At 38.7% G+C, this 25,901-nt stretch overlaps 1 protein-coding gene across 1 annotated transcript; it reads right to left on the reverse strand.

Annotated features, from left to right (window-relative positions):
• Nucleotides 1-4,183: 4,183 nt before the first annotated feature.
• ephx4 (epoxide hydrolase 4) lies at nt 4,184-25,752 on the reverse strand. The gene is made up of 7 exons (XM_038273103.1): nt 25,233-25,752; nt 21,022-21,107; nt 19,682-19,839; nt 13,211-13,339; nt 12,714-12,817; nt 9,474-9,622; nt 4,184-5,112 (listed from the first exon to the last, which is right to left on the reverse strand). Exons 1-7 carry the CDS (start codon nt 25,473-25,475, stop codon nt 4,872-4,874), a joined length of 1,110 nt encoding a protein of 369 aa, XP_038129031.1. The 5' UTR covers nt 25,476-25,752; the 3' UTR covers nt 4,184-4,871.
• Between the last annotated feature and the right edge of the window lie 149 nt (nt 25,753-25,901).

The following is a 25,901-nucleotide window of genomic DNA, read 5'->3' on the forward strand; positions in this document are numbered from 1 at the left end:
TCCATCACTCTGATTTTTCAAAAGTTTGTGTTCTTGCCTAGTAGTTGGCCAAGTGGACAGATAATGCCAGGAAATAATTCAGCCCCTAGCCATGCTCGTTCCTAGGATAATGAAACTTGGCACACATCTGTATGAGCTCTCCACCTACAAAAAGTTTCATGGGAGCCATGGTCTAAACCTCTCATGAAGTCGGCCATTTTGAATCAAACGGCACCCTTATGAAAATAGAATCACTATGTTAAAATATTTCTAAAAAATCAGTCGTTTTCCCAAAAGAGCTAGGACTTTTGGAATATATTCCTCTAATCACTACTTGTTTGATGGTAAACACAGCATAGCTCTTCTTAAAAGTCCGTCACTCTGATTTTTCAAAAGTTTGTGTTAACAGGAAATTGTTGTATCTCAAAAAGTTTTATAGCAATCCTAGCCAAATTTGGAACAGTTATTTATCCTTTGATTATAGAAAAGACTGCCAAGTTTGGCGTGAATCTATGCATTTTTGAGCATCTTATGGGGTTTTCAACTGCCGCAGTATAAGGCATTCACGTTTAAAGATTTTTCTTTCTTTAAATTATTTAATAAATCATCTAAAAAAAATCTAGGACATGCGAGATGTGTTCCTTGACATTTGTGATTTTTTTCGGGATTTTATTGCAAACTATGGATTTTTAATGATTTTTTTTGTTTTGAGTAGAGTCGGCCATTTTGAATTACATTTCACCCTGTTGTGAAATCACGGACCTCTTTTCAAAAAATTGTATAAAATCAGCCTTTTATCCAAATGAGCTAATACTTTCAAAATACGTTCTTTACAAAGCCTGCTGTAAGCTGGTTACAATAGCAAAGCGCTTCTTTAAAGTCTGTCACTCTGATTTTTCAAAAGTTTGTGTTAACAGGAAATTGTTGTATCGCAAAAAGTTTTATAGCAATCCTAGCCACATTTGGAACAGTTATTTATCCTTTGATTATAGAAAAGACTGCCAAGTTTGGCGTGAATCTATGCATGTTTGAGCATCTTATGAGGTTTTCAACTGCCGCAGTATAAGGCATTCACGTTTAAAGATTTTTCTTTCTTTAAATTAATTAATAAATCATCTAAAAAAAATCTAGGACATGCGAGATGTGTTTCTTGACATTTGTGATTTTTTTCGGGATTTAATTGCAAACTATGGATTTTTAATGATTTTTTTTGTTTTGAGTAGAGTCGGCCATTTGGAATTACCCGGCGGTCGCTTGGTTCCCGCGGTCGCAACATACCAGGCGGTGCGAGCTGCGAGGGCCGCTCAATGCCACTTGTGGCTTTAATTTTTTTTTTTTTTGTATGAGCATAAGACATCACGCTGCATTTTAAAAGATGAAGCATGCAGAGTTCAAATTAATTAAACCTTTTCACATTTTGTCCCAACTGCAACTTTGTATGAACTGTATTGATATTTCTCATGCAAAGTTTATAGAGGAATTAGTAACTCTAATTTAATGCTCTTTTAATGCTATTAGAAAAAAAAAATTATGCGATCAACAAGTACTCATGATTCTTATATGTATATTTATATATATATATAAACGATATATCTGACTAAATTGTTTTAATAAAACGTTTTTTTTAAATAAAGCATTTTAAATGCCACGATAATCAATTGTAATGAATTTTAATGCCAATTAAGCCCTGAATTAAAAGAAAAAATAATTTAATGACTTTTAATTAAATAAAAACAGCTTTCCCAAGGCCTGTGCAGAAAACACGCCTGTGGTTTCTGACTCACCTGTTGAGGTCTGCAGACAAAGCAGATGATAAACATCTCCTCAGCTGCTCCTTGTATTTGCGCTCTTTGGCTTGAAATTCTCTTGCAGATTCAGTGTTGATCATGGCTTTCTAAATTCTTTAAAAGACGGAGAAAAAAAACTAATCAGTTTTTATGATTTAAGAAGAGGAAAGGTTGCAAAATATGGTAGCGTGACCTCATAGTTTGGAAAAACAAAAAAGAAAAGAAGTAATCAACCGACAATAACTACATCCCGGTTGATCTATTAATCTCATTAAGCTCCATTAATATAATAATAAACAATGACTAGTTTAACATGGTTATTTCAGCAGGATGTTTGGGATTGTGGGTCAACTTTCCAGGTTGCAGTACCACCTTTCGCCAAACTGACCGGAGAGGCGCTATTTTACAAAACTGAAGGAAATCAATAACAATAGAAAAAAGCAACTGCAAACCTAAATTTTATATAAAAACGATAAAACAATAATACACCGCTCACATTTTTTATGTTAAATATGGTGAACGTTATTTGAAAAAAAATTAAAAGCGTTTCCCATCAGCAGTTTAAACACATCTTGTATATATCTTGTATATATAAAAAAAGAAAATAAAACTTGTACAAATTACAACCAAATTACCGGAACATATCTGAGCTGTCAGAGGGTTTCTTTTCTGTCTCTGTTAGCTTCCGTCTCTGCTTCATGCAAAACACTGAACATCATCCTCCTTCCAATGCTAGGAGGCTAGCTAAGGGAGCTAGCTGAGACTAGCATCCGTTAACCCTTTAAAAGGCTGACCGTGAGCTCCGAGGAGTTCGTGATGAAACCGGAACAGAATAAATAATCTTCCGGCTTTTGTTCGTTTTGGTAGCATTTGAATAAATGCATAAAACGACATTACAGAGGTGCTGACCCACTGACCGATGGTGTTGACATCACCGCTGCACGCTGCTCACCGCGCACGGGACACGGTTTGACAAACAGCCAAGGAGCGGACGAGTCAGGAAGCTTCCGGACATGCGCAGTGCTGCGCCTGCTCGCCTTCATCTTTAACCTGTGGTAGTGAGTGAATTTTTTTATTCCAACCATCTTATCTCGCGTTAAATAGAAGGGAAAAAAAAGATTTGACTCCTGTATTGTATTTTTTTATTTATTTATTTTTCTTTTGATTTTTGTATTTTGTGTCCATTTCCGTTTCGTTAAAAAAAAATGAAAAAAAAATGGCAAAAGGCACAAATAATTATTTTATCTTCGTGTTATTTTGATCCATTTAGTGTAATCGTATCTAAGATAATTTATCAAAAAAAAAAAACATTTGTTTTGTTTTCCTTTTTCACGATATCCTGTCCTCGAGGTGACCTCAAGCTTACTGGTGACGTCATCGTCTCGTCCCGTATTCTTGTTCTCGTCCTACATTGTCAACCCAAATGCCCGATGCAAGGATATAAACATCTATTTTAATGCAGGCATCAACAGGATCCAGAGGTTTAATATGAATTTATTAGAACAAAACAATTTGCTTTAAATAAAAAAAACAAAAATAGATTTTTATTGATTTCAAATAAAAGGGCAGGCGTATAATTCAGAAATTGGAAAATTTTCTATTTAATAAAAAAAAAAAAAAAAAAAAAAAAATATATATATATATATATATATATTTATATATATATATATATTTATATATAGGCCTATGGCTAGATTAGTTATATGAATTAAAACTAACCGGCTTGCATCTTTAGGAGGAACAGCAATGTGTGTGTGTGTGTGTGGCCATGTCTTTAATACCTGGTGTGACAATTTTCTAGGAATATGCTACATTTTGGGGACTCATAGTTACTTGTGGGGACCAACAACTGGTCCCCATAAGGAAAGTTTCTCGTCTTGGGGTGGGGGTTAGGTTTAGGACTAAGGTGTGAATTGAGATTAGGTTAGGTTTAGGGATAGGTATGTGTCGGTAATGGTTAGGGTTAGGGCAAGGGTCATGGTTAGGCCATATAAATTAGTGGGAAATGAATGGAAGTCAATGGAAGGTCCCCACAAGGATATTGTGACACAACATGTGTGTGTGTGTGTGTGTGTGCTGCCACGCCTTTAAATTCAGCTCAGTGTTTAAAAAAAAAAAAGTGACTCTACATAAGCTTTTTTTTTCTTTGGCACAGAGCAAAGCTAAAAATATCCGCTGTCCAGACGTTTGCTTTGACAGGAAAGCTTCAAACTGCTGCATCACTCGACTGACGGATTTAGAAAAGCATCACCTGCTCTTTCTCTGCTTTTCTTTCCACATCATCCGCATAAAAGCTTACAGTCATTGTTTGTGAGACAGCTGCAGGAGAGAAAACAGGAGATTCTGTTTATAGCTTCAAACACCCAACAATAATAGTACCAAAAAGTAGGCTGAACACGTGAAGAAGCATTGAACTCTGACAGACTGACACTCATTCGGTTTATTTATAAAATCAAACAGTTTGGACCTGGCTCAGTGAGTTTCAAAATGCAGTGTTTTAGGAAGAGTTACAAAATAGTACAACAGGCAACCATCACTAACATTTCTATACAGAAAGATCATGGTAACATTCTCTACATTTGAGCAAGTATCTGAGAAAGAAAAACAAAATCTATATAGAAAAAGAAAACTACCTGATAAACGGGGCCCTGGGAGGTGGAGCTCCCAGGAAACTGTGCCCAAAATACAGCTGAGCGACTCAGTGAAACACGCGAGTACAGCGGACGAAGACGCCTCAGGGACGTCTTCACACCGCGACGGCTCCGAAGTTAAAAGGCACCACACAATACAGGTCACAAAGACAAGACTTCGCCACACATTTGTAATGCTGTAACCGACAAACTTTAAGGCGGATGTCGCTGTCGTGTGCAAGAAAATATACCTTAAACGTGTGTACTCTGCAGTATCCTCACTGGGGAGGTGTGCTTTGATTCTCTCCTTCTTTTAAAAAATATCTAAAATGTGAAAAAATTTAAAGAATGATTGCATCATCACTATGTTGCTTGGTATCACAGGCATATTCAAGGCTTCTCGGGGTGGGGGGGGTGGACACCGAGGGGAGAGGGGAGGGAGACGGTGCAGCAGGTGGAAGTTTTGCCGTGGCCTTTAGTTCCTGTAGCTTTTACGGCCCTCTCCCTCCTTCAGGAAGGTCCATATGAGGGTGTTGACGATGTCGGGCTGGTCCTGCTGCAGCCAGTGGCTGGCCCCCGAAATGATGTTGAGACGGAAGTGATTCCTGATGTAAAGCCGGCAGGCCTCGGCCATTTCCTGCTCCAGGAAGGCGTCCCGTTCTCCCCACAGCAGCAACACCGGAGACCTGACGTGTTTGTGGCTCAGAGGGAGGGAACTGGAGGCAGAGAGGAGACGTTTGAATTCAGATTTAAAATGCAAAAATAACACATCCTAGAAATTTTAATAAGTATTTATTCTCATCCTTTCTCACGTTAAAACCAACAAACGTTCAGGTTTTTGAAATTTTAGGCAGCAGACCAACTGACAGGAGAAGAAGAACCTTTATCATTGAAATGATGCTTGTCATCTCATCAAGCAGCTTTATTGTCAGTTAGATACAGAAAAGTTCGCTGGCAAAGATTCTCAGTCATCCAGGTCATAGTCATTCCAAAAAGTTAAAGTTAAAAAACAAACCACTGGACTTTGTTTTCCAAGTTTGAAGACATTTCGCTTGTCATCCAAGAAGCTTTCTCAATTCAAAATGTTTGGATTAGAGTTGAGTTCCAGGCTTTTATAGAGTAGCTCAACAGAAGCCTTGTAATGGCTTAGAAAACATGCACATTGAAAGTGGAAAACCGGCTCCACCCCTTAATTATGGGCTCGTTGAGGTCGTTATTTATGGAGGATAAAAAGTGCCAAAATTAAATAAATAAATACAGCATTAAATAAATAATTAAATGTGTCAATAATTAATTAAATGTGGAATTAAATAAATAAATGTGTCATTCATCAAAGTTAGGGGGCGGTTATCTAACACCTGATTGGTCACCCTGCACATTAAGGCGAAGCAAATCGATTACAGAGACTCGATTCGCGTTAACCCCGCCCCCTAACTTTGATGAGTTTGACAAATTCTTTTAATGGTTTCGATGCACTGCGACACAGGACCATGAAATAATTAAATGCACACTGAAATAATTATATATATTTTTTTAATAAAATGAAGACGTATTTTATTAAATTAATGACACATTTATATATTTAATTCCTAATTTATTTAATGAATTACACATTTAATTAATTGTTTATCGCTGTATTTATTTATTTAGTTGTGGCACTTTATATTAGTGACGCGGTTTTAATTTATGAATGACACATTTATTTATTTATTCCATATTTAATTACATATTGACACATTTAAGTATTTATTTAATGCTGTATTTATGTATTTAATTTTGGTACGTTTTATCCTCCATAGTTATTGGCCTTCAGTATCGAGCATTGCAAGAAACAAAAAAATAAGAAGTCATTTATTAACAAAGTCAGATAACTAGCCTACAGTAGCCCTGGCTGCGGTTAGCCTCAGAGGTCCACTGGTTGCCACGGTACTCTCAGCGCCAGAACTTAATCAGTAAATGGGTCACATAGTGACACTTAATAGCATCACGTTCTCGCCTCAAACGGTCTTAAAATGTTGCAGAAAAACGGCACCAGAAAAGTGAACTTTTTAGCTTATCAGTCTGAGCTCTTTGAGCGGTCCCGTTAAACCCAGCTGCTGCCGCAGTGCATGCTGGGATGCCTGCTTTGGTGCATTCTGGGTAAAAAGGGTGGAAGAAGAACAACATCACAGAATTTTATCAGTTTTTGTTCTTGTGTTCTTGGCAGTTGGAGCAGTGCTGGTGCTGAAGCTGATAACGTTTCACGATCACATTTAAATGCACAAGTATGCACACTGGCTAAATCTGATCAGACCATCTTCATCCACAGCTCTCTAGCAGTCGTATCTCTATGCATCATCAAATGTGAAGGAAAAATCACACCCATAAATATGCAATCAGAGAAAGTCAACTATGTTTAAAACCCTTCAATCTAAGCGCTATGGGAAACTCATCAGGGGAGGTAAAGTCGACAAGGCCCAGCAGGAAATAATGACAGAAACTAAGAAAGTCTCTGGAGAGTCCCAGCAGTGAACAGGTTCAGTTTGAAGGCTGCAGCAGGAACAGGGTTATACTTTTAATGCATCAACCACCAGAAAATAAAATCTATATCTTCGCTTCACTGATCTCAGATACTACAAGGTGTTTTTAGAAGATCTCCAAAGGACTAAGCCATTCATAGAAATGGATGGATGAATATTTTCTTATTTTTTATCCAGTGGATGCTAACTGAGAATGGGTCAGTTTATTTTATGTAAGCAGATAAAAGCTATTCTGAGGAGGCTCGTTGCTTGAGAAGTGAGCAGATGGCGTGGCCAGTCATGCATACAGAGTTCAGATGTAAAACTGCAGAACGTGCCCTTCAATATTCTTCCCACATCCTCCTTCCTACCAACAGAAATACAAAGCTCATTAAAGAGAGCTGTAGCACAATACACCTATTTGCTAGAATAAAACCAAAAATCATGTTTTAAGTCCCCAGAGAGGTCTGACAGCAAGTGGTGCTGCTAATTCCTCACTAAATAACAATCCTTTTGTCAGTTTCTCTACTTGCAGAACCCAAACGATAACTCAAATAGCCCACTGGATTAATAAAAATTTAACAATAAATAATATTTCAGGGTGAACTTCTGAGGAAGCGGCTTTCTGAAAGTTGGACACATTAGTACCTTTTTATCACTATGACTTTCAAAGGGGCTTTATCATGCAGATTTAACTTTTTTATGCTTTTAACCTTTTCTAAATGCTATTTAACAATAAAAAGGGTGTTAAGTATTCAGAGTCAACCTTTTTTACTCTAAATAAAGTGTTTACAACTATACTGAGTGTAAATCTGCTCAAGTGTTGGAGTTAATAGCACTGAATTGCAACCTTTATTCTATATAACAGGGTCACCAATTAAAAATCAGCGGGTCCGAATAAAGAGTACACTGCAAAAACGATCTTAAAATAAGTAAAAAATTCTTAAATCAAGTGTATTTACCCTTAATTTGAGCAGGTAAATAAGATAGTTTGCCAATGGAATGAGTATTTTTACACTTAAAATAAGGGTAATTAGATAATATTCACTTGAAATAAGAAAGTGCAATATTTTCTTATTTTAAATGTAAATTTTCTTGTTCCATTGGCAAAGTGTGTCACTTGCCTCCTCAATTCAAGAAAAAAATGCACTTATTTTAAGAAAAAACGACTTATTTATATTGACATTTTTTGCAGTGTATCAACAACCAGTAAATGTGTGGAGACATTTTTAATTAGAATCTGTTACTTTAAACAGAATTTAACAGTGAAATAAAATTAGGTGTTTATGAATCCATGTTTTATACTGACTTAAAAAAAAAAAAAAAAAAAAAAAATATATATATATATTTATATATATATATATATATATATATATATATATATATATATATATATATATATATATATATATATATATATATTTTCCATTGGGTAGACATCTTTCAGTTTGGTTTATAGACAATTTCCTGATTCACATGTTTTATAACACACCTGAACTGTGTTTATTTTCCCTCTTTTTCTTTCTTTTTTCTGTCTTAATGTTGGCAGTGGGCTTTAGGCTGCTCTGCAAGGCTTTAGACCTGGGTTTAAATGGAGACTAAGCCATTCTCAAGCACATATCAAGGTGCTCATTTTGAGCCTGGATCCAGATTTATTGTTGATTCTGTTCATGGTGGAGAATCCTGCTTCACAGCAGCAGGTTGAGCCAAACATCCTCTAAATGCACTGCAAATATGTTCTAGAAATAAGTAAAATTTTCTCAAATTAAGTGTATTTACCCTTGATTTGAGTATGTAAATTAGATAATTTGCCAATGGAATGAGTATTTTTACTCTTAAAATAAGATAATTAGATAATATGCACTTGAAATAAGACAATGCAGTTGTGTTTTCTTATTTTGAACCTAAATTGTCTTGTTCCATTGGCAATATGTCTCTTTTATCTCCTCAATTCAAGAACAAATGCACCTATTTTAAGAAAAAAGGACTTATCTAGATTTGGATGTTTTCCAGTGTGTGCAGGGTCATCTTTGAGCACGCCATTTCACTTTTCTTTCACCAGTTCACCGCAGTTCTTCCAGCAGTCCACACTTTCTCTGCTCTCTTTTTCTCATCGTCTTCTCCTTTTTTCCCATCGCCCGGCTTGCCACAGGTTTGCCTGCTGTGTCTAAAAGTAGCAGCAGCAGCAACCCAGACTGACAGCTCATTGGCTCATTTGGATCACGTGTAGCCTGGTTCCCGAGGGCTTTACTGTACTAACAGGAGAAGCAGCGCAAGAGAAATTAGACACTGTTGTCAGACCGCATGCAGTAATTTATAAATGTTTTAATTCAGGTTGGGTCCGGATCCAAACCTTGGTCCGCTAATCCGTGACCTCTGCCATATGGTGTTGATTACCCGCCAGTCCGATTTCAAGAGTAAAATTAGTAAAATTTAGTCTGAAAAGTTGACATTGGCTAGAGTAAATGTTGTAAACCTAATATATTTCATATCATACATGTAAATGTTCAATCTAAATTCTCAAACCCTCCTAAACGCAGAATGTAGGTAGTGTGCCTCCATGTGAGTTAGTCTCCTACCTGAAGACATTCCTGTAATAGTTGAGGGCTCCTGTTAGAGCTCCTGGTTGTGAGAGTGCATACAAATAAGCTTCCAGGTCCTCTGCAGTGAGCCACCGGCCCTTTCTCCCAATCCCTGTGCTTCGACTGGTGAACAAAGACTTCAGATCCTGCAGGAGAGACAGAAGGAAACAGCTGGATGAGTTTGATGCTAGAGCAGTTAGATCTACAGAAAATGAAGGGAAGGACACCAAGCATGAGTCAGAGAAGATGCTTTGGTGGAGACTCTGCTCTAATGACCTTCAGTACGGTTGTGGCTCTCTGAACTCCTGCTAGTTTGACAGCATTTCATGCTGGGCTTCTAAATCTGAAAACTCAGACAAAACATATGGTGCCGCTCTTATAGTTGAGCAAAAAATTCTGTCAAACCCACCATGATGCATAAGAATTAAGAAAAAAATAAGCTTTTTTTGGGGTAAATATAAGGAGATGTTTGAGAGGCAGAAATGAAACCATGAATGAGAAGTTGAAATTAACAGACAACGCTTGAACACAGCAAAGAGCCATCAGTCTCTCTCTGTAAATCTATGAGCTGCCAAATCCATTTCCAGCTGTTTACACAAAGGGATGTAACAAAAAAAGGTTTTTGCCTATTTAACAATTTCTTAATTTATCAAATAAAAAAGATTTCAGATCATCAAACTCATTTAATTAACTACAAATATAACCCAAGTAAAAAAAATACAAAACATACAATCCCCAAGCATAGCGGCCAAGCTTATTGAATCATGAATTAACTTTGATTAAATAACGTCTTTACCAGCTAAACCAATGCCTTTATTCCAATGCGATACGATGATGAGCAGAGCTCAACATATCAGCAGATACCCGATAGTGAAAGTACGGAAGAGGATTAGGGCCACTGAAAAAAAAGTTAACTGATTTTAAAATTTTATTTCAGTTTAACATGGGAAAAAAGTCAGAATTCTGACTTAATTCCCATGTTAAACTGAGTTTTCTCAGAATTGATTTTTTTCCCAGAATTCTGACTTTAATCTCAGAATTCTGACAGATAATAAACATGTTAGCATCAAGCCATAGCCATGTCTGTTTTAGAGACTAGCTCTTTTGTTTTAATGACCTTCTGCTCCTCCATTAATGAAGGGACCCCTGGGGCACGTAAAAAGTTGCCCAATTCACTGGCCACCTCAAACAACTCACATCTTTGTCAGTGAAGCTGACTGCTCCCACATCTCTTCATTCATGATGCCCATCTACATTAAGATCCAAAGATTAAAGTCAGAATTCTGAGAAAAAAGTCAGAATTGAGAAAAAAGTCAGATTCTGAGATTAAAGTCAGAAATCTGAGAAAAAAGTCAGAATTTCCCTTTTTTTCCCCCCATGTTAAACTGAAATAAAATTAAAAAATCAGTTAACTTTTCTTTTTTTTTCCAGTGGCCCTAATCATCTTCCGTATGAAAGCATCAGTGCGACATAATAAATATGGTTAAGAATACAAAAAAATGGGGGAGTGCTTTGGTGTCGTAGTGGTTGGTACTGCCACCTACTGGTTAGTGACGTCACGGTGCGGTATCGGCTGAATTGAATTGAATTAATTATCTTATTTTAAGAGTAAAAATACTCATTCCATTGGCAAACTACCTCATCTATCTTCTCACATTAAGGGTAAATACACTTAATTCAAGATATTTTTTTTACTTATTTCTAGATCTTTTTCCCAGTGTATGACACGTGGGAGTCAGGAAAGAATTCTTTCTTGAAGAGGAAAGGAGGAAAACACAGAAATTGAATCAGGACAGGACTCGGTAAGGCCTTGAAGGATGCTTAACTGATGCAGACTTGGCAGTGTTTTTGGACTTATAAGTACCATATCTGCTTTGTTGGCGTTTTTGATTGTAGCTTTGGAGTGATTGATTGCTAGTGTGCCGCTATAAAACATGGAGGGGATGGATGACCTTATGAGAAAAAAAAAGAAAAAAAAAGAAATTACATTGTCCTGCTGTAACTCATACATTTCCTTAAACTTAAAGGAAAAATCCGCTCATATTCAGAAGTCAAACTTCTGAAAGTACTTTAAAAATGAAATAATTACATCCTGTTTAATAAATGATCAGTGTTTTTAATTCAGAGTAATTTTCATGTGAATGTGCTTTACTGGAGGCATCCATGTTAGTCAAAGAACACTACTGCCACCTGCTGGTTTGTGACGTCACGGTGCGGTATCGGCTGTTGATCAAGTCCCAGTGCTGTATCTGGTGTTTGTCACAACGCGCTATTATCCAAGTCATCTTGAAAACATTCTTCTTCCAAATGTTGGCTACATATTACGGGTTTTTTCTCTGGCCAGAAGTTCGATGGCAAATCCTCCCTCTTCAAGTTGGCGATCCGACGACCAACGGACCACGGACGTGCATGCACGTGGTCATTGTCAGTTTCACTATAGCTCTGGTGAATTTCAATGGTGAAGTCCTCTGGAAATCTTCAATAATTGTTGTTGATTGCAGATGTGTCTAGTAGTTCCCATTGATTTTGCTTGTAAAGCCGGGAGAATGGCGCTAGGCTTACCGCACCGTGACGTCACTGCTGGAAGATGGCAGGAGGGAGGGGTTACTATATTTGGGCAAAAATGGCCGCTTCCAGACTCGGAACAAAAATATTGTTTTTATTTTATTAGTGATTAATGCTAAATTCATTAGGAATTCATAAACATAGTAGTTTTAGGTATAAATAATGATCCATTGAGTATTCCTTGCTGACCAGACTTTTCCATTAAAGAGTATTCAAAGGCAGAAGCTAATTCTGTTAAAAGGCTTTCCTGCCCATCTCAAATTTTCCAATGAGTCTTGATTAAAACACATCTGAAATTAAAAAAAAAAGGGGTCAAAATACTTCAGAAATGGTGTCTGTTTTTAAGCCAGTTATCAGGTTTAAAGGGGATATTACTAATTTCTGATTTGGATAACTTTCCTTTACGAAATAAATAATGTTTGAAAAAAAAGCATGTTTTCAATTTATTTGGGTTGTATTTCTGCAATTAACAGTTGAATTAGAAATCTTGAATTAGTAGAAATCTTTAAGAAGGTTGAAGATCATTTCTGAAAACGCATCGTCCAGATTAAATGGGATTAGTTGTAGATCAATTAGAGAAGGACGTGCGAATAAAGAACAGTCCACAGGAACGCATGCCAGCATCCCTGTGTGAGTGCATGCAAGCTCGACCTTGAACGCATGCGAGCCCACCTTGAAATCGTTGATGGAGAGCATCAGCTCTGGAAAGCGAGGCAGCTGGAAGAAAAAGAAATGGCTGGATTTCAGCAGCTGGCTGGGATGACGCAGAGCGTAGTCTGGAGGGAAAGAGAGGAGAGAGGCGTTAGTGGTTTTGGTTTTAATTAATGGAAAGTTTGCTCACAAGGCGAGGTTGTGGCTGTGATTGGACTCTGCCACCCTGTCTGCTGCAGTTAAACCTGCTGGTATGGCTCTGTGTGTGTGTGTGTGTGTGTGTGTGTGTGTGTGTGTGTGTGTGTGTGTGTGTGTGTGTGTGTGTGTGTGTGTGTGTGTGTGTGTGTGTGTGCCTTCCCTGTAATTAGCTCCTGCCTTTGGGGGCAGAGGAAGATTTACCAGCTGGATGCAGACATCCAGCTGAAGTAATGACATCTCCTAATTCCTGTAATAATCCAAAGCAGCGCTGCTCTGATTCTGCCTTTAAAGATGAGGAAGTGCTTGTGGTGAAGTCACACCTGTGAACACAGAAGGGTGGGGGCAGTTCAGGACAATCAGCTTGGTCACCATCTCAGGGTAGTGGATGGCGAACAGCCAGGCTATCGTTCCGCCCCAGTCGTGGCCTACCAGGCAACATCTGCTGTACCCTTGGAAGAGAACAGAAACATACATCAAATATTTTCATTTAACACAAAAAAATTTAACCTCCAGACAGATTTTTTTTTCTTTTGTTTTTGCTTTAGAGCCACAATCAGATTGTCGAAAACGATCCAAATCAGACACAGACAATGTCAATTAAAACTAAATCCATCTTTTAATGAAAAGGCATTTTTTAAAATCTGGATGCTCTGGATCTTATGAAAAAAAGAGAAAGAAGGATGATTTAGTGTAAGTTTCTGAAGCCAAACTAAGGCACCATCCTTTAAATGTCCCTGACAGGGGAGGCCCCTGCCTCAACAGTCCAATGATCAGATCTACACACACCTTCTATAAACTCATCGCAGCCACAGCACTGCCTTTTACAGTCTCTTATTTGTATGCTAAAAGTCATACAGGCAACTACTATGCTGTTTATTTACAGTAAAAGTGTAATTCTATTTTATTTCAATTCAATTCAGTTTATTTCTATAGCCCCAAATCACAACACATGTCATCTCAAGGCACTTTACAGTTCACCAGATCATCCAATCAAATTGGTTTAAAGTTTCTATCTGAGGAAAACCAGTTGATTGCATCGACTCATTGACCTGAGGGCAATCCTTCACACTAAGCATGCTTGCAGCGACAGTGGAGAGGAAAGACTCCCTTTTCACAGGAAACAACACCGAGCAGAACCAGGCTCAGTTTGAGCGGCCATCTGGGTTCAAGGAGACAGAAGCACAGATACAAGAGGCAACTGTAAAAAGGGGCCCCGTCCAGGAGAGATCCAGCCAGGCAGACGAGCTCCGAGCCAGCTCCCATGTCAGAGGATGAAGAGAGCACATCCAGGACTAAAGTGAAAAACAGGCTGATCTCCAACATCTAGAAACAAAGGTGTTGATGGCAGCAGCACAGCTGATATTTCTCTCCAGGATGGAGTCACAGCCAAACAGGAACAGACCAGATGAAGCTACTATGAGAAAAAGCAGAGAGAGCAGAACGTTAGAGATTGAACTAATAGATTCTGCAGAGTGGGAGAATAGAGATAGAATGAAGCAGAATGATGAAATAGGGGTCCCTATGTCCTCCAGCAGTCTAAGCCTATAGCAGCAGAACTATAGAGATAGCTCAGGATAACCTGAGCCACTCTAACTAGAAGCTTTATCAAAAAGGAAAGTTTTAAGCCTAGTCTTAAAAGTAGATGTAATGTTGCCTTACAGTAGTTTTTTTTTTTTTTTGACGTCGTCTGTTCTGAATGCAGCAGCTGGTTATCAATACTACAGTAAGCAGTAAATGATGTGTGATCTGCTAATCATTAGCGTAGCCGCAGCGTCGATTCTGACCTAATTGAATTCTTCTTTGATTCAAATGAGAGATGCTTACAGCCACCTACTGTAGATCTGATGTGTGGCTTAATATCAGAGAAAAGATAATTGTCATACGTTCAAATTTGAAATAAAAAAGACATTGCTGTTAAAGACATAAAAACCAGCACTTTGTTTAGTTGTGAGTCAATTTGAAGTATTTGAAGAGTCCTTTCAAAAACTAAACATACAGCCGGGGGCAACGATGGGATGAGTTGGTTCCGGGAATAATTCATGTGCCAAAAAAGCTTCTAAATATCCCGGATCTAACCAATTATCCGTATAAAGGCCTGTAAACATTGAATCAACCTTCCGTTCTTTACGATGACCAAACGGGAAAATCTCCAGGAAACTGCAGGAGTGCAGCAGGTTCAGTGGAATCAGAGCAGCCCTTTCTCTGCTTAAGTGACCATCGGCATGATTTGCAGAGCGGGATGAATTATTGAGCACTTTGCTCCTTGACAGCCTGTGAAATAACAGGCAGTGACAGTGAGAACAATGCAGGAAGCTTTTAAACACCCATCAGTGGCTTTACTAAAATAGGCCTTTCTCTGATCTTGTTACCAGGAACGGGCTCCAAATCTGCTGGAGCATATTACTATACTCTTCACTGGGCTCAGATTAGGAACAATACATTAGGCTATTAGTAGTTTTGGCCCATTTTCAGCTTCTTTACTGCCACTGGCATGTCTGCAAACAGGATAGCAACCAACCAGCGGCAGAGGCTGATATTCACCTCTCGGACTGAGGTTTTGCTACTCGGAGGGTCATACTGTCACTTTGAAGAAGTCCGCCTCTCTGCTTCTTGTTTGTTCGCCATGGTAACAGCCAACAGACAGCATCACTTATGAATAAGCCTTTCAGTCAGAGCACATGTCGGGTTTATGTGTCAAAGAATATAAAAAGCTTTCTGGTTTTTACCAGTTTCTGAATGAATGAGATCCAGAAAAACACTTTCCTGATCTTATCTAAGTTGTAGATGAAGCCGAAATGGGAGAGATTTATTTAAATGCAGATGTTGGACTTCATTTTCCTGTTGGTTCAGTGTTATTTGTGCCTAACTTGACCCTGAACTAGTGTCGGTGTCTGTCAGTTTTTCAGCCACCCCATTCCCTTCACTTCAATTCTGGTTCTGCTGGAGGTTTCTTCCTGTTAAAAGGGAGTTTTTCCTCTCCACTGTCGCTGCAAGCATGCTTAGTGTGAAGGATTGCCCTCAGGTCAATGAGTCGATGCAATCAACTGGTTTTCCTCAGATAGAAACTTTAAACCAATTTGATTGGATGATCTGGTGAACTGGAAAGTGCCTTGAGATGACATGTGTTGTGATTTGGGGCTATAGAAATAAACTGAATTGAATTGAAATAAAATAGAATTACACTTTTACTGTAAATAAACAGCATAGTAGTTGCCTGTATGACTTTTAGCATACAAATAAGAGACTGTAAAAGGCAGTGCTGTGGCTGCAATGAGTTTATAGAAGGTGTGTGTAGATCTGATCATTGGACTGTTGAGGCAGGGGCCTCCCCTGTCAGGGACATTTAAAGGATGGTGCCTTAGTTTGGCTTCAGAAACTTACACTAAATCATCCTTCTTTCTCTTTTTTTCATAAGATCCAGAGCATCCAGATTTTAAAAAATGCCTTTTCATTAAAAGATGGATTTAGTTTTAATTGACATTGTCTGTGTCTGATTTGGATCGTTTTCGACGATCTGATTGTGGCTCTAAAGCAAAAACAAAAGAAAAATAAAAATAAAAGAAAAATAAGTGGAATAAACGCCATATGACAAAGGTTAAGGTAAAACCTGCAGAAATTATTTCGATGAAGATAAGGGGTCTTTATTTTCATTTTTAATGAGAGATGTCAAAAAACAGGACATGCCTTCAGCTTTTAGCTGCTTTTAGCTTCAGCTGCTTTTTGTGTCTCTGCTTCTGTCTCCTTGAACCCCAGTCGGCCTCAGCAGATGCCCGCTCATACTGAGCCTGGTTCTGCCGGAGGTTTCTTCCTGTTAAAAGGGAGTTTTTCCTCTCCACTGTCGCTACAAGCATGCTTAGTGTGAGGGATTGTATTTGAATCAATGAGTCGATGCAATCAACTGGTTTTCCATAGATAGAAAACTCTGTATCAATTTGACTGTATGATCTGGTTGAACTGTAAAGTGCCTTGAGATGACATGTGTTGTGAATTTGGCGCTATAGAAATAAACTGAATTGAAATTTTAGTGATTTGATGATTTTTAGCGACACCATTAACAAGATTTATAAATATAAATCAGATTGGATCCAACTCAACCCTTGGATTGAGTTTGACGACGTTATCTTGCTGATATCTTACTGATTTATCTTCCTGGTAAAAGGGAGTTTTTCCTCCAGTCATTACAGGCATGCTTAGTGTGAGGGATTGCCTTCGAGTCAATTAGTCCATGCGATCAACTGGTTTTCCTCAGATAGAAAACTTTGAATCAGTTTGACTGGATGATCTGGTGAACTGGAAAGTGTCTTGAGATGACATGTGTTGTGAACTGGCGCTATAGAAATAAGTTGAATTGAATTCAATCTTGCCAGGGGCAGAACCATGCAGGTAACTCAGTATTTGTCATTGGAAACCCCATTTTAAAAAAGGCAGCCTCGTGAAACATGAAATGTTGAAAGTTATTTTTAATTTTAAAAAATGGTGCTATTCAAGAAAAGTTGTTGTGCTTCTAAATCTTTACATTTGGTGTGCATCATTTCATGGGCATTGCGCTACCGTGCATTATGCATAAGTTATTAGCTGTCATTGGACATAAGCTCTGGACTCGTTGAATACGCCCAAAATTGAAAAAATACATAGAAAGTTCAGCGTATGCCAGCGTTTTAGGAGATTCTGAGACGTCAGGTATACGCTGGCTAAATCGACAAGGTGTGACAGGGGCTTAAAGCTACAGTGTGTAATAATTACAGGGATATACAGTCAGAAATGTTATTGTCATCATCTATGAGCTCAGCCTCTTAACCTTAATATTTGCGTTGCCTTAGAATTCGTTATTTATAATTACATAGGAGCGGGTCTCGCAGCCATGGAGGCAGACATCTTTGCGCTACGGCAGCGCAGAGCCAACAAACTAGTGATTGCGAGATCGCCCATTACGCTCGAAAGTAACTACGGCAAGTTGAGAGAGATGAACTGAGACGGTACTGAACAGTAGATGGCAGTATTATGCCTGAGAATACTATCTGTAAAATTATCTATGTAAACAAACCTCATCACTTGAGAAGGTAGGTGATGCGGACGTCGTGGAAGACATTTTGTCCCGTAACGTTCGCCGTACTGTTGGGGGGGAGAAGCGGTGGGGGGGAGATGTTCATGTTGCTGCGGTCTGCAGTCTGGACGTTAGATGTCGCTGAAAATTACACACTGTAGCTTTAAGGAAAACCAGCTGATTGCATCGACTCATTGATGCTTGTAGCGACAGTGGAGACGAAAAACTCCCTTTTAACAATAAGAAACCTCCAGCAGAACCGGGCTCGGTGTGAGCGGCCATATTTGCTTGTTATGTTTTGATTATACTTTACCTTTATTTATGTTTTAGTACTCTTTGATTTAAATATAGTTAAATGTAAGCTTCATGTACAATGGGGTGATTTTTGTTCCATTAATGTTGCAAATAAAACATTATGATAATGGACATTTGAAAAGAAATGCAATCTAGAAATTAAACACTGAAAAATTTTCAATCAAAAAAAAGAATATCTTTGCCGTTTTCTCATATTTTATTTTAGAATAATTTTTTATTTATTCTATTTCTTTTTATTTTCCAAAAATATTTTATGTTTTTTTTTTTCATTTTTTTTTTTTAGAATTATTATTTTTTTTCTACATATTGCATTCTTTTTAAATACTGTTTTAGAGATTCCTTTACTTCTGGGGGCGGGCTTCCCTCTGGAGTGAGAAGCAAAGACATTTCTATTGGTCCGCTGGATATTTTGATGATCAAGAGACATATTGGATTTGAAATGAAGAAAAGGGGATCTGTAAAATTAAGTTTGAAAAGAATTACATTTGTAAAACTCAATTTGAAAACAGAAAAAATGTAAAAAATCTGAAACAACATTTTTGGAATCAGAAATTTAAAAAATTTTATTTTGAAAATATTACATCTGTAATTTATATTAGGAAAAAAGATTAAAAAAAATCTACTTGGAGTGAACAAAACTGACTCCAATATTTTTGAAATAATATTTAAGGATAAAAAAGGAAACATTATATATCAGTGTCGTCACAGATAAACCACGGCAGCATTCAGCCTCTGTTATCTGCCTTATTTCCATCTGTATGCGACTGACTTGAAGGAGGAAAATTAAACTTATTGACTGCAGCTTCAACAGCCATAAAGGTGGTGGAGCTGTTTCTTGTTTACAGCTCAATCATAAACACCAGCTACGATGTATAACCTGGACAGGTTTATCTGCTCTGGTCTAAAAAAAAACAAGACAAACCACATGAGAGAAACTCTAATGTGCTGAGAAGAGCCTTTGGCTTCAAATACAGACAATCTCAATGTTAATGAAAAAAAAATCACAAGGTGGTATTTCACTTAGATCCGTTTTCTTGTCACTTCTGCAGAAGCAGCCACTTGATCACATTTGGGTGTGAGGTGACGGTGGGACCTCGATGACATTTTAGAGCTGGATAAAAATAGGACTTTAAAAAAAAAAGGTAGCTAGGATATAAACTGTATTAGTTTGAAGAGTAAAGGTGTAAAAGATAAACAAACTAAACAGCTATTCTGGTTGGATGAGTGTCAGATGGATGCCGGTGTGTGAGGACAGCCTCCAGCCTGCTCCCTGCTAGTGTTAGGATGAAGTGAGCAGACTGCTGGGGCTTCTGTCTGACTCACAGGAAGTTTGTCATGCTGTGCTGCGGGCCTGTCCAGACCTCAGGACTGATAAACAGGTTTATTTTTGACCTGACTCCGGCCCCTCACGGTTATTTTGCAGACTTCTCACCCAGGTACTCCACGATGTCCTTCACGTCAGTGACCAGGCAATCCAGGTGGTAGCTCTCAGGGGAGAGCGGCAGGTCAGATTCGCCGTAGCCGCGCATGTCGACGGCCACCACACGGAACTCGCTCTTGAACTCTCGCAGCTGGTAGCGCCAGGAGAACCTGAGGAAGCCAGATATGTACGGTCAGCGGTGACGGCTCGCTTCTGTTCCAATCTAATGCAAAATGAGTGTGCCAGAACAGACGCCATGAGAGGATAGGAGACAGCAGTTAAGTTGGGGAAGATTCTCATTCATCCAGCTCATAGTCAGTCCAAAAAAAAGTTAAAAACAATCCACTGGACTTTGTTACCAAGTCTGAAGACGTTTCACTTCCCATCCGGGAAGCTTTTTCACTTCAAAATAACAGAAATAGTGTTGAGATCCAGGTTTTATACAGTAGCTCAAAAAAGCCTTGTTTTTGTTTTGAAAACATGCAAATTGCAACAGACGAACAGGTGCAACCTCTTTAGAATGATGGTAGTTTGGCTTCTTGTATTAGCCTGCACTGCCGTCTAAGAAGCCAAACGACCCCCATTCCAAAGGATTGGGCCCGTTCATCAATTTCTATTTGCATGTTTTCAAAACAAAAGCTAGCCTTTGTTGAGCTACTGTATAAAACCTGGAACTCAACACTATTCCTGACATTTTGAATTAAAAAAGCTTCCTGGATTGGAAGAGAAACGTCTTCAAGCTTGGAAACAAAGTTCTGTGGATTGTTTTTAACTTTTTTTTTTGGAAGACATGAGTTAAATTTCTGCTTTGCTCTCTGTAGGTTCTTGAGCCATTTTTTTAAAATAGGAACAAGCTGAGTTTCCTCTAACAGTTTGTCCCCCTGGAAGTGCAGTGAAATGTTGGCATTTCTCATAAACTCCAATGAAAATGTATTGAAGTTTGAAACAAAACGCTGAGGTTTCTGAATACTTCTGGGTACTGCAGATACCTTTTTTCTAAAAGTAGTGAACAGATTTCAAAAAAGAAGGGTGAATTTTTCTGACGACCTTCAGCTTAGTTCATCGTTCTAATCAGGAAAATGGAGAGAGAAGCAGGAACGTCTCCACTCTACTGTTAAATTAATCCGTCTCCGACCATCGGCCTACATAAAGTCCTACAGATATGGACAGGCTTATAGCTCTCTGGCCCCGGTCCAGGGCGCAGTGCTCAACATCGTGTCTTGAACGCTTTGGGCCATCCATGCTAAATATAAACCATGGATTTGAAGATATTTCCCAGTCACAGTCATGATATACTGGAGTTTAAAAAGAAGTCTTAGCTACAGGATTTTCTTTCCTCCCCTCCAACCTACCAGAACTCAGGGAAGCCGTGCAAAAACAGCATGAGGGGCTTTCCTCTCTCCCCGGCAGCGACGTAGTGGAACCGAAGGCCAGACTCCTGCAGAAAGAAAACGCATACAAACAAAAACTGGGCTGACAATTTTATCACCAGCCAAGACCTACCAGCTCAGCACTTCTGCATGTATGATTTATAGAAACTCAAGTGTGAAAATGTGTATCAGCAAATGTTAAAGCTTTCAATTCAAACACACATTCTTATCTTGCTATATGTAGTGAGGACCATATGTTGATTCCTATTGATTTTCAGTCATTTTCACCCCTTTCTATGCTCTAACCCTGGCAATAACCATAAATATCCATAGCCTGTTCATGCCTAAGCCTAACCTAAAGGTTATGTTCTACACCAAACTATGAGCCAAGCTTAGTTAGTTTTTATTTCTATCTATATTGGGACTTTAAATTGACGGTCATTCGTTTTAGCTCCTGCATTTACCTTAACACACTGATCTCTATTCACTGGTTTGCTGATTGCCCGAAAAAAGTGAAGCCACCGGCCGCCATGCTGGTACTCCCTAACTCCCTAACCTGACTCCGCCAGAAACCTTCCGTTGAAGTAATTTTGGGAAGGGGCGAAAATACTGGTTAGCTGATTGGCCTATGTTAGTGATAGATGGGCCAAATAAACCAATCAGATCAACGAAGCATATGACGTACTAACAGAGCGACGACGAAGAGGAGCCAATTGATAGATCAAACTCTTGCCGAAACCAGTCGGGAGAAGAGCAAAAACATCTTTTCCTCTGAGAAAAGCCTCCAGAGCAGTGTTTTGCTCTTCTTTCAGTGAAGAAATACTCTGTAATTCCGATAAAACTTGCTCGATAGCCACGCTAACGCTAGTTTCATCGGCTGAAGCCGCCATGTTCTTTAGACTGAACTGTCGCGCTTCTCGTTGCGTCACACCTCAACTCGCCTCAAAGCCAACGCTGATTGGACGTTCGTTTGGTGAACAGCTCCAAATTTTCTTCAATGGAGAGTCTCCAGACTGATTAGCGAGTGAAATCTTGAAAGCTCGCGAAATCAGGATGGTCTCACGAGGCTAGGTACTCCCCACTCCCGCAGAGATGAGCAGTAAAAATGCCTACCTGTGCAGTATTTGACTGCAAAAACAAGCAGTTTTCCAGCTGTAGGAAAACGTTTCACAGGTAATTTCACAATCAGTGGATGTACTAACCAATTAAATCCATATATACTCCAAGGTATCCTATAGTATACAGTAGTATGTAGCTTAACATTAGTCTGGCTATCTCAGACTGACTCAAAGATAATGACTAAATTAGCCATTGACATTGTTTCTAATGTTAGAAAATAGCAAGTAGCATAATTAGAAAGTAATTAATTGTGAAATGTCAATGTAGTAATTCTTTATTAAGCGGATAACGCTGTAGTTTTTGTAGTGTTTGTTGTATTTCTCATTTGAAAAAGTCATGTGCTTAAACATATTGCATGTTATATTGACGGAAAAAAAAGCGACTAAAACATTTTTAAAGGCTAATGTACAGACACAGCATAAGAGTTTAAGGCATCATTCATGCATAATCTGCAAATACGAAAATACTATAGCATTAACAGACATGTACTTGTAATTCAGTCCTGATGTAAAATCTTGAAATTATATGTAATTTGTTATAACAACAAATTTCATCAATAAATGTATATTACTTCTACATCATCAATTTAGCACGTTTGGCACATCTGCATTATTATGCTTAACACATTCCTTTTATTGTAATTAATTTTTATATATTATATTACATGATTTATAGACTTTATTGACTTCATAATGATGCAATGTGATGTGCCTATTTTTTTTAATTATAAAGTAATCTACTGATGCTATGAAACAGCCAGTTTCTGTCAAAGTTATGAATTTATGTTTATTTTAAAATTCTTAAACCCACCTAAAAATAAGAACATTATGGTTGTTCGATGCTGTAGCGCATTGTTTACATTGCGACCGGTCTAACTAGAGAGTACCAATATGGCGGCCGGTGGCTTCACTTCAACCCCGTACTACCAACAGACAATCAGCAATCCAGTGAATAAATAGAGATCTGTGCCCTAACCCTAACTTTAATATTATGTTCAATCACCCCATATGGCTAAACAAACCTGCTAACATTAAAATGGAGGTTTACCACATTAGAGCCAGACTTTGTTAAAATATTACCACAAAAGTTTTAAAATAGATAATAAAAAATACAACTAAAAAAATAAAACGAAAAACATGTTTAATATCATCTAATATTTCAGCCTGTGGTCCAAAAAAACCAACCCAGAAGACTGGGAACCCCCTTAGAAAAACACATCCCCTTTATTACTTCACTCTATATTTAACTATAAAGTGAAATAATAAGATTCATTTCTAAATACATTTATTTTTTAAATGCCATTTAGTAGTTTATTTTAAAATGTATTTATTTTTAATTTAATGAGACATTTACATGTTTATTTGTGCATTTTAAAATCTAATGTTTTACATAAATGTTGCATCCAACTTATTTTATGGTACATTTTTTGATTTCATAGTAAATTCACAATAATGTATTTCATGATATCATTTGGCCCTGCATAATAATTTTTAACACCATCTTGCAACCTCCAACTTGGTGTATTTCACCTGTTGTGAGGGTCCTGACTCCCAGTATGAGAGCCTCCCATCTATTAAATACTTCATATTTACCTGAAAGCACAGCAGGACTTACACTGGGAAAAACACTGAACTAAAGCACAAAGTCATCCTGATCAAACTTTTTCTTTGAAATCATCTCAAATCAGCTTCTAATAGCCATTTTCTGTCTCCACAGACACAAACATTAACAGCTCAGCCATGGTTGAGCTGTTACCCAAATATCTTTTATATCCTTGGCTTATTTTATGCTTTTTGAAGGCCTCAGGAGAACTAATTACCATTAGCCAATCTGACATTCTGCCTTTCATTGACTAAACCATGGCTCTATCTAAAAACGTCAAATTGGTAAGGACACTTAAACTGCATCAGCAGTCGCCATAAGTGCTGTCCGAATGGTGCTGGCAGTTATGAAGGAGCTAGGACGAGGAAGCAGGATTCTTCACAAAGCTACACAATACATTTGTGTAGCTTTTATATTATTTAGTTATTTTACAATAAATACTCCCAATTTGACCAGCGTCATTCATGTTTGTGTCTGAAGGCTAAAGGCTTTCCAGGTTCAGCACCACAGTCCAAACCTCCTTTCCCTACCCTGAATAGAGTTCTGTTAACCCTGTGAAAGGTGAAGGATAGGAGCTAGGAGCTACGTCTCTGAGTGGGAAATTGAATTTGACTTTTCCTCCACAGCATTTAATATTTGGAATGTAAAATCTATATCAAATGGTAAAAAATTAAGTTGTATTGTGTGTTTTAGGACCTAACTTTTTATACTAGAGTGAGCCTAGAGCAGGCTGAAAAAGACTACAATGAACAGACAAAGGTTTAACGTATATAGGCCTGGCTTAGATTAAGTCCAGACTTAAATAGTTTTATTCAAGGTTTTATAGGTTAATCTGTAGAGATGTTAAAAAGGAAAAAGTAGCAAAGCTGTTTGGCAGGCAACAGGTCGCTGAACGGTATAATTAACATCAACAGGAGACTCATCTTGGTGCACTTTTTTTTTTTATAACTAGTATCATTTTACTACTAAGATTTTATTTGCAACCATCAGAGACATGAGGACCATGAACTGTAGCAACCATCCTGATCACAAGTAAGCTTCAGTTAACAGTCTGCAGTAGATTCCCGAGTTCCTCTTGTACTTGTTGGAGATTATAGAGATAAAAAATAAATAAAAAGTTTAAACTCTCCTACTCTCAGTATGTTTTAGTAGAGGGAGGATTTAGAGACCAACATACTAAATTACATAATGCTTTACACATCCTGTGGGTTGGTGTTCGGAGGCAGGCTGCTGACAGAGGAGCTGTCCTTTCAGCACCACCACCTGAGCTCCACCGAGTCAACGGCAGAGACGCTTCATGGTTCGGCTTCAAACCGAACCAGGCCCTGTCCGGCTGGTCACGACGCGACGGAGAAAATAAAAAAAGGAAAATAAAAGGTGTGTGGGGAAAACACGCAGACACACGTGAGAATGACTCAAAAACACAATGAGTTCCAGCGCCTCGCATCCCGCCGCGCGTGAACGTGTCTTACCTTGATCCTAACATAACAATGAGTTCCCAAGGACGTGTCATTCAGACAAGCCGGGGGAGTTTCACGGACCCCCCACTGGAAGGTGGCCGTGGGCCTCAGCACGATGTTCCAGCAAAGTTTCATAAGCGCCGCGGTGGCGCAGAGAGCGCAGTAACCATAAACCAGCGACCAGTAGCCCCAAACTCTGATCCTCAGCGCCAGGCTGAGCAGACAGAGCAGCAAGTTGTGGAGGACTCTCGCCATCTTCGCATTGCCGCAGGAAATCGATCCGGGTCTCGTTGCTGATTGATCCCCCCCCCACCCCGGCTGGTGTGGAACCTCAGCTCCGGCGGCGCCGTCCTCCCGCTACCAGCTCACACACAGCACTGTCTGAAAGGGAGGGTCCCGACAGAGCGACTGAATGGGACGGTGGCACGAGCATCACGTCAGGTTTCACGCTTGCGTGTGACAGCGGCTGCGGAGGACAATCAGGTCCCTTCTTTGTTTTCGACCTTTTTCATGGCAGCCGATAAAAAAAAGAAAGAAAAAAAAGAGGGCGATGCTTTCGGCTAGATGGAAAAAAAAAATCACTGCAAAGCGGCAAGGCATCATGGCGCTGCTATGGCAACAACGCCGCAATGACAACACAGCCTGCGTGCTCAGAATGCGATCAGCTGCTCTTATGAGCAA

The sequence above is a fragment of the Cyprinodon tularosa genome, unplaced genomic scaffold (genome assembly GCF_016077235.1).
Source record: "Cyprinodon tularosa strain WSP-4 unplaced genomic scaffold, ASM1607723v1 ctg858, whole genome shotgun sequence".
Taxonomy (NCBI): Eukaryota; Metazoa; Chordata; class Actinopteri; order Cyprinodontiformes; family Cyprinodontidae; genus Cyprinodon; species Cyprinodon tularosa.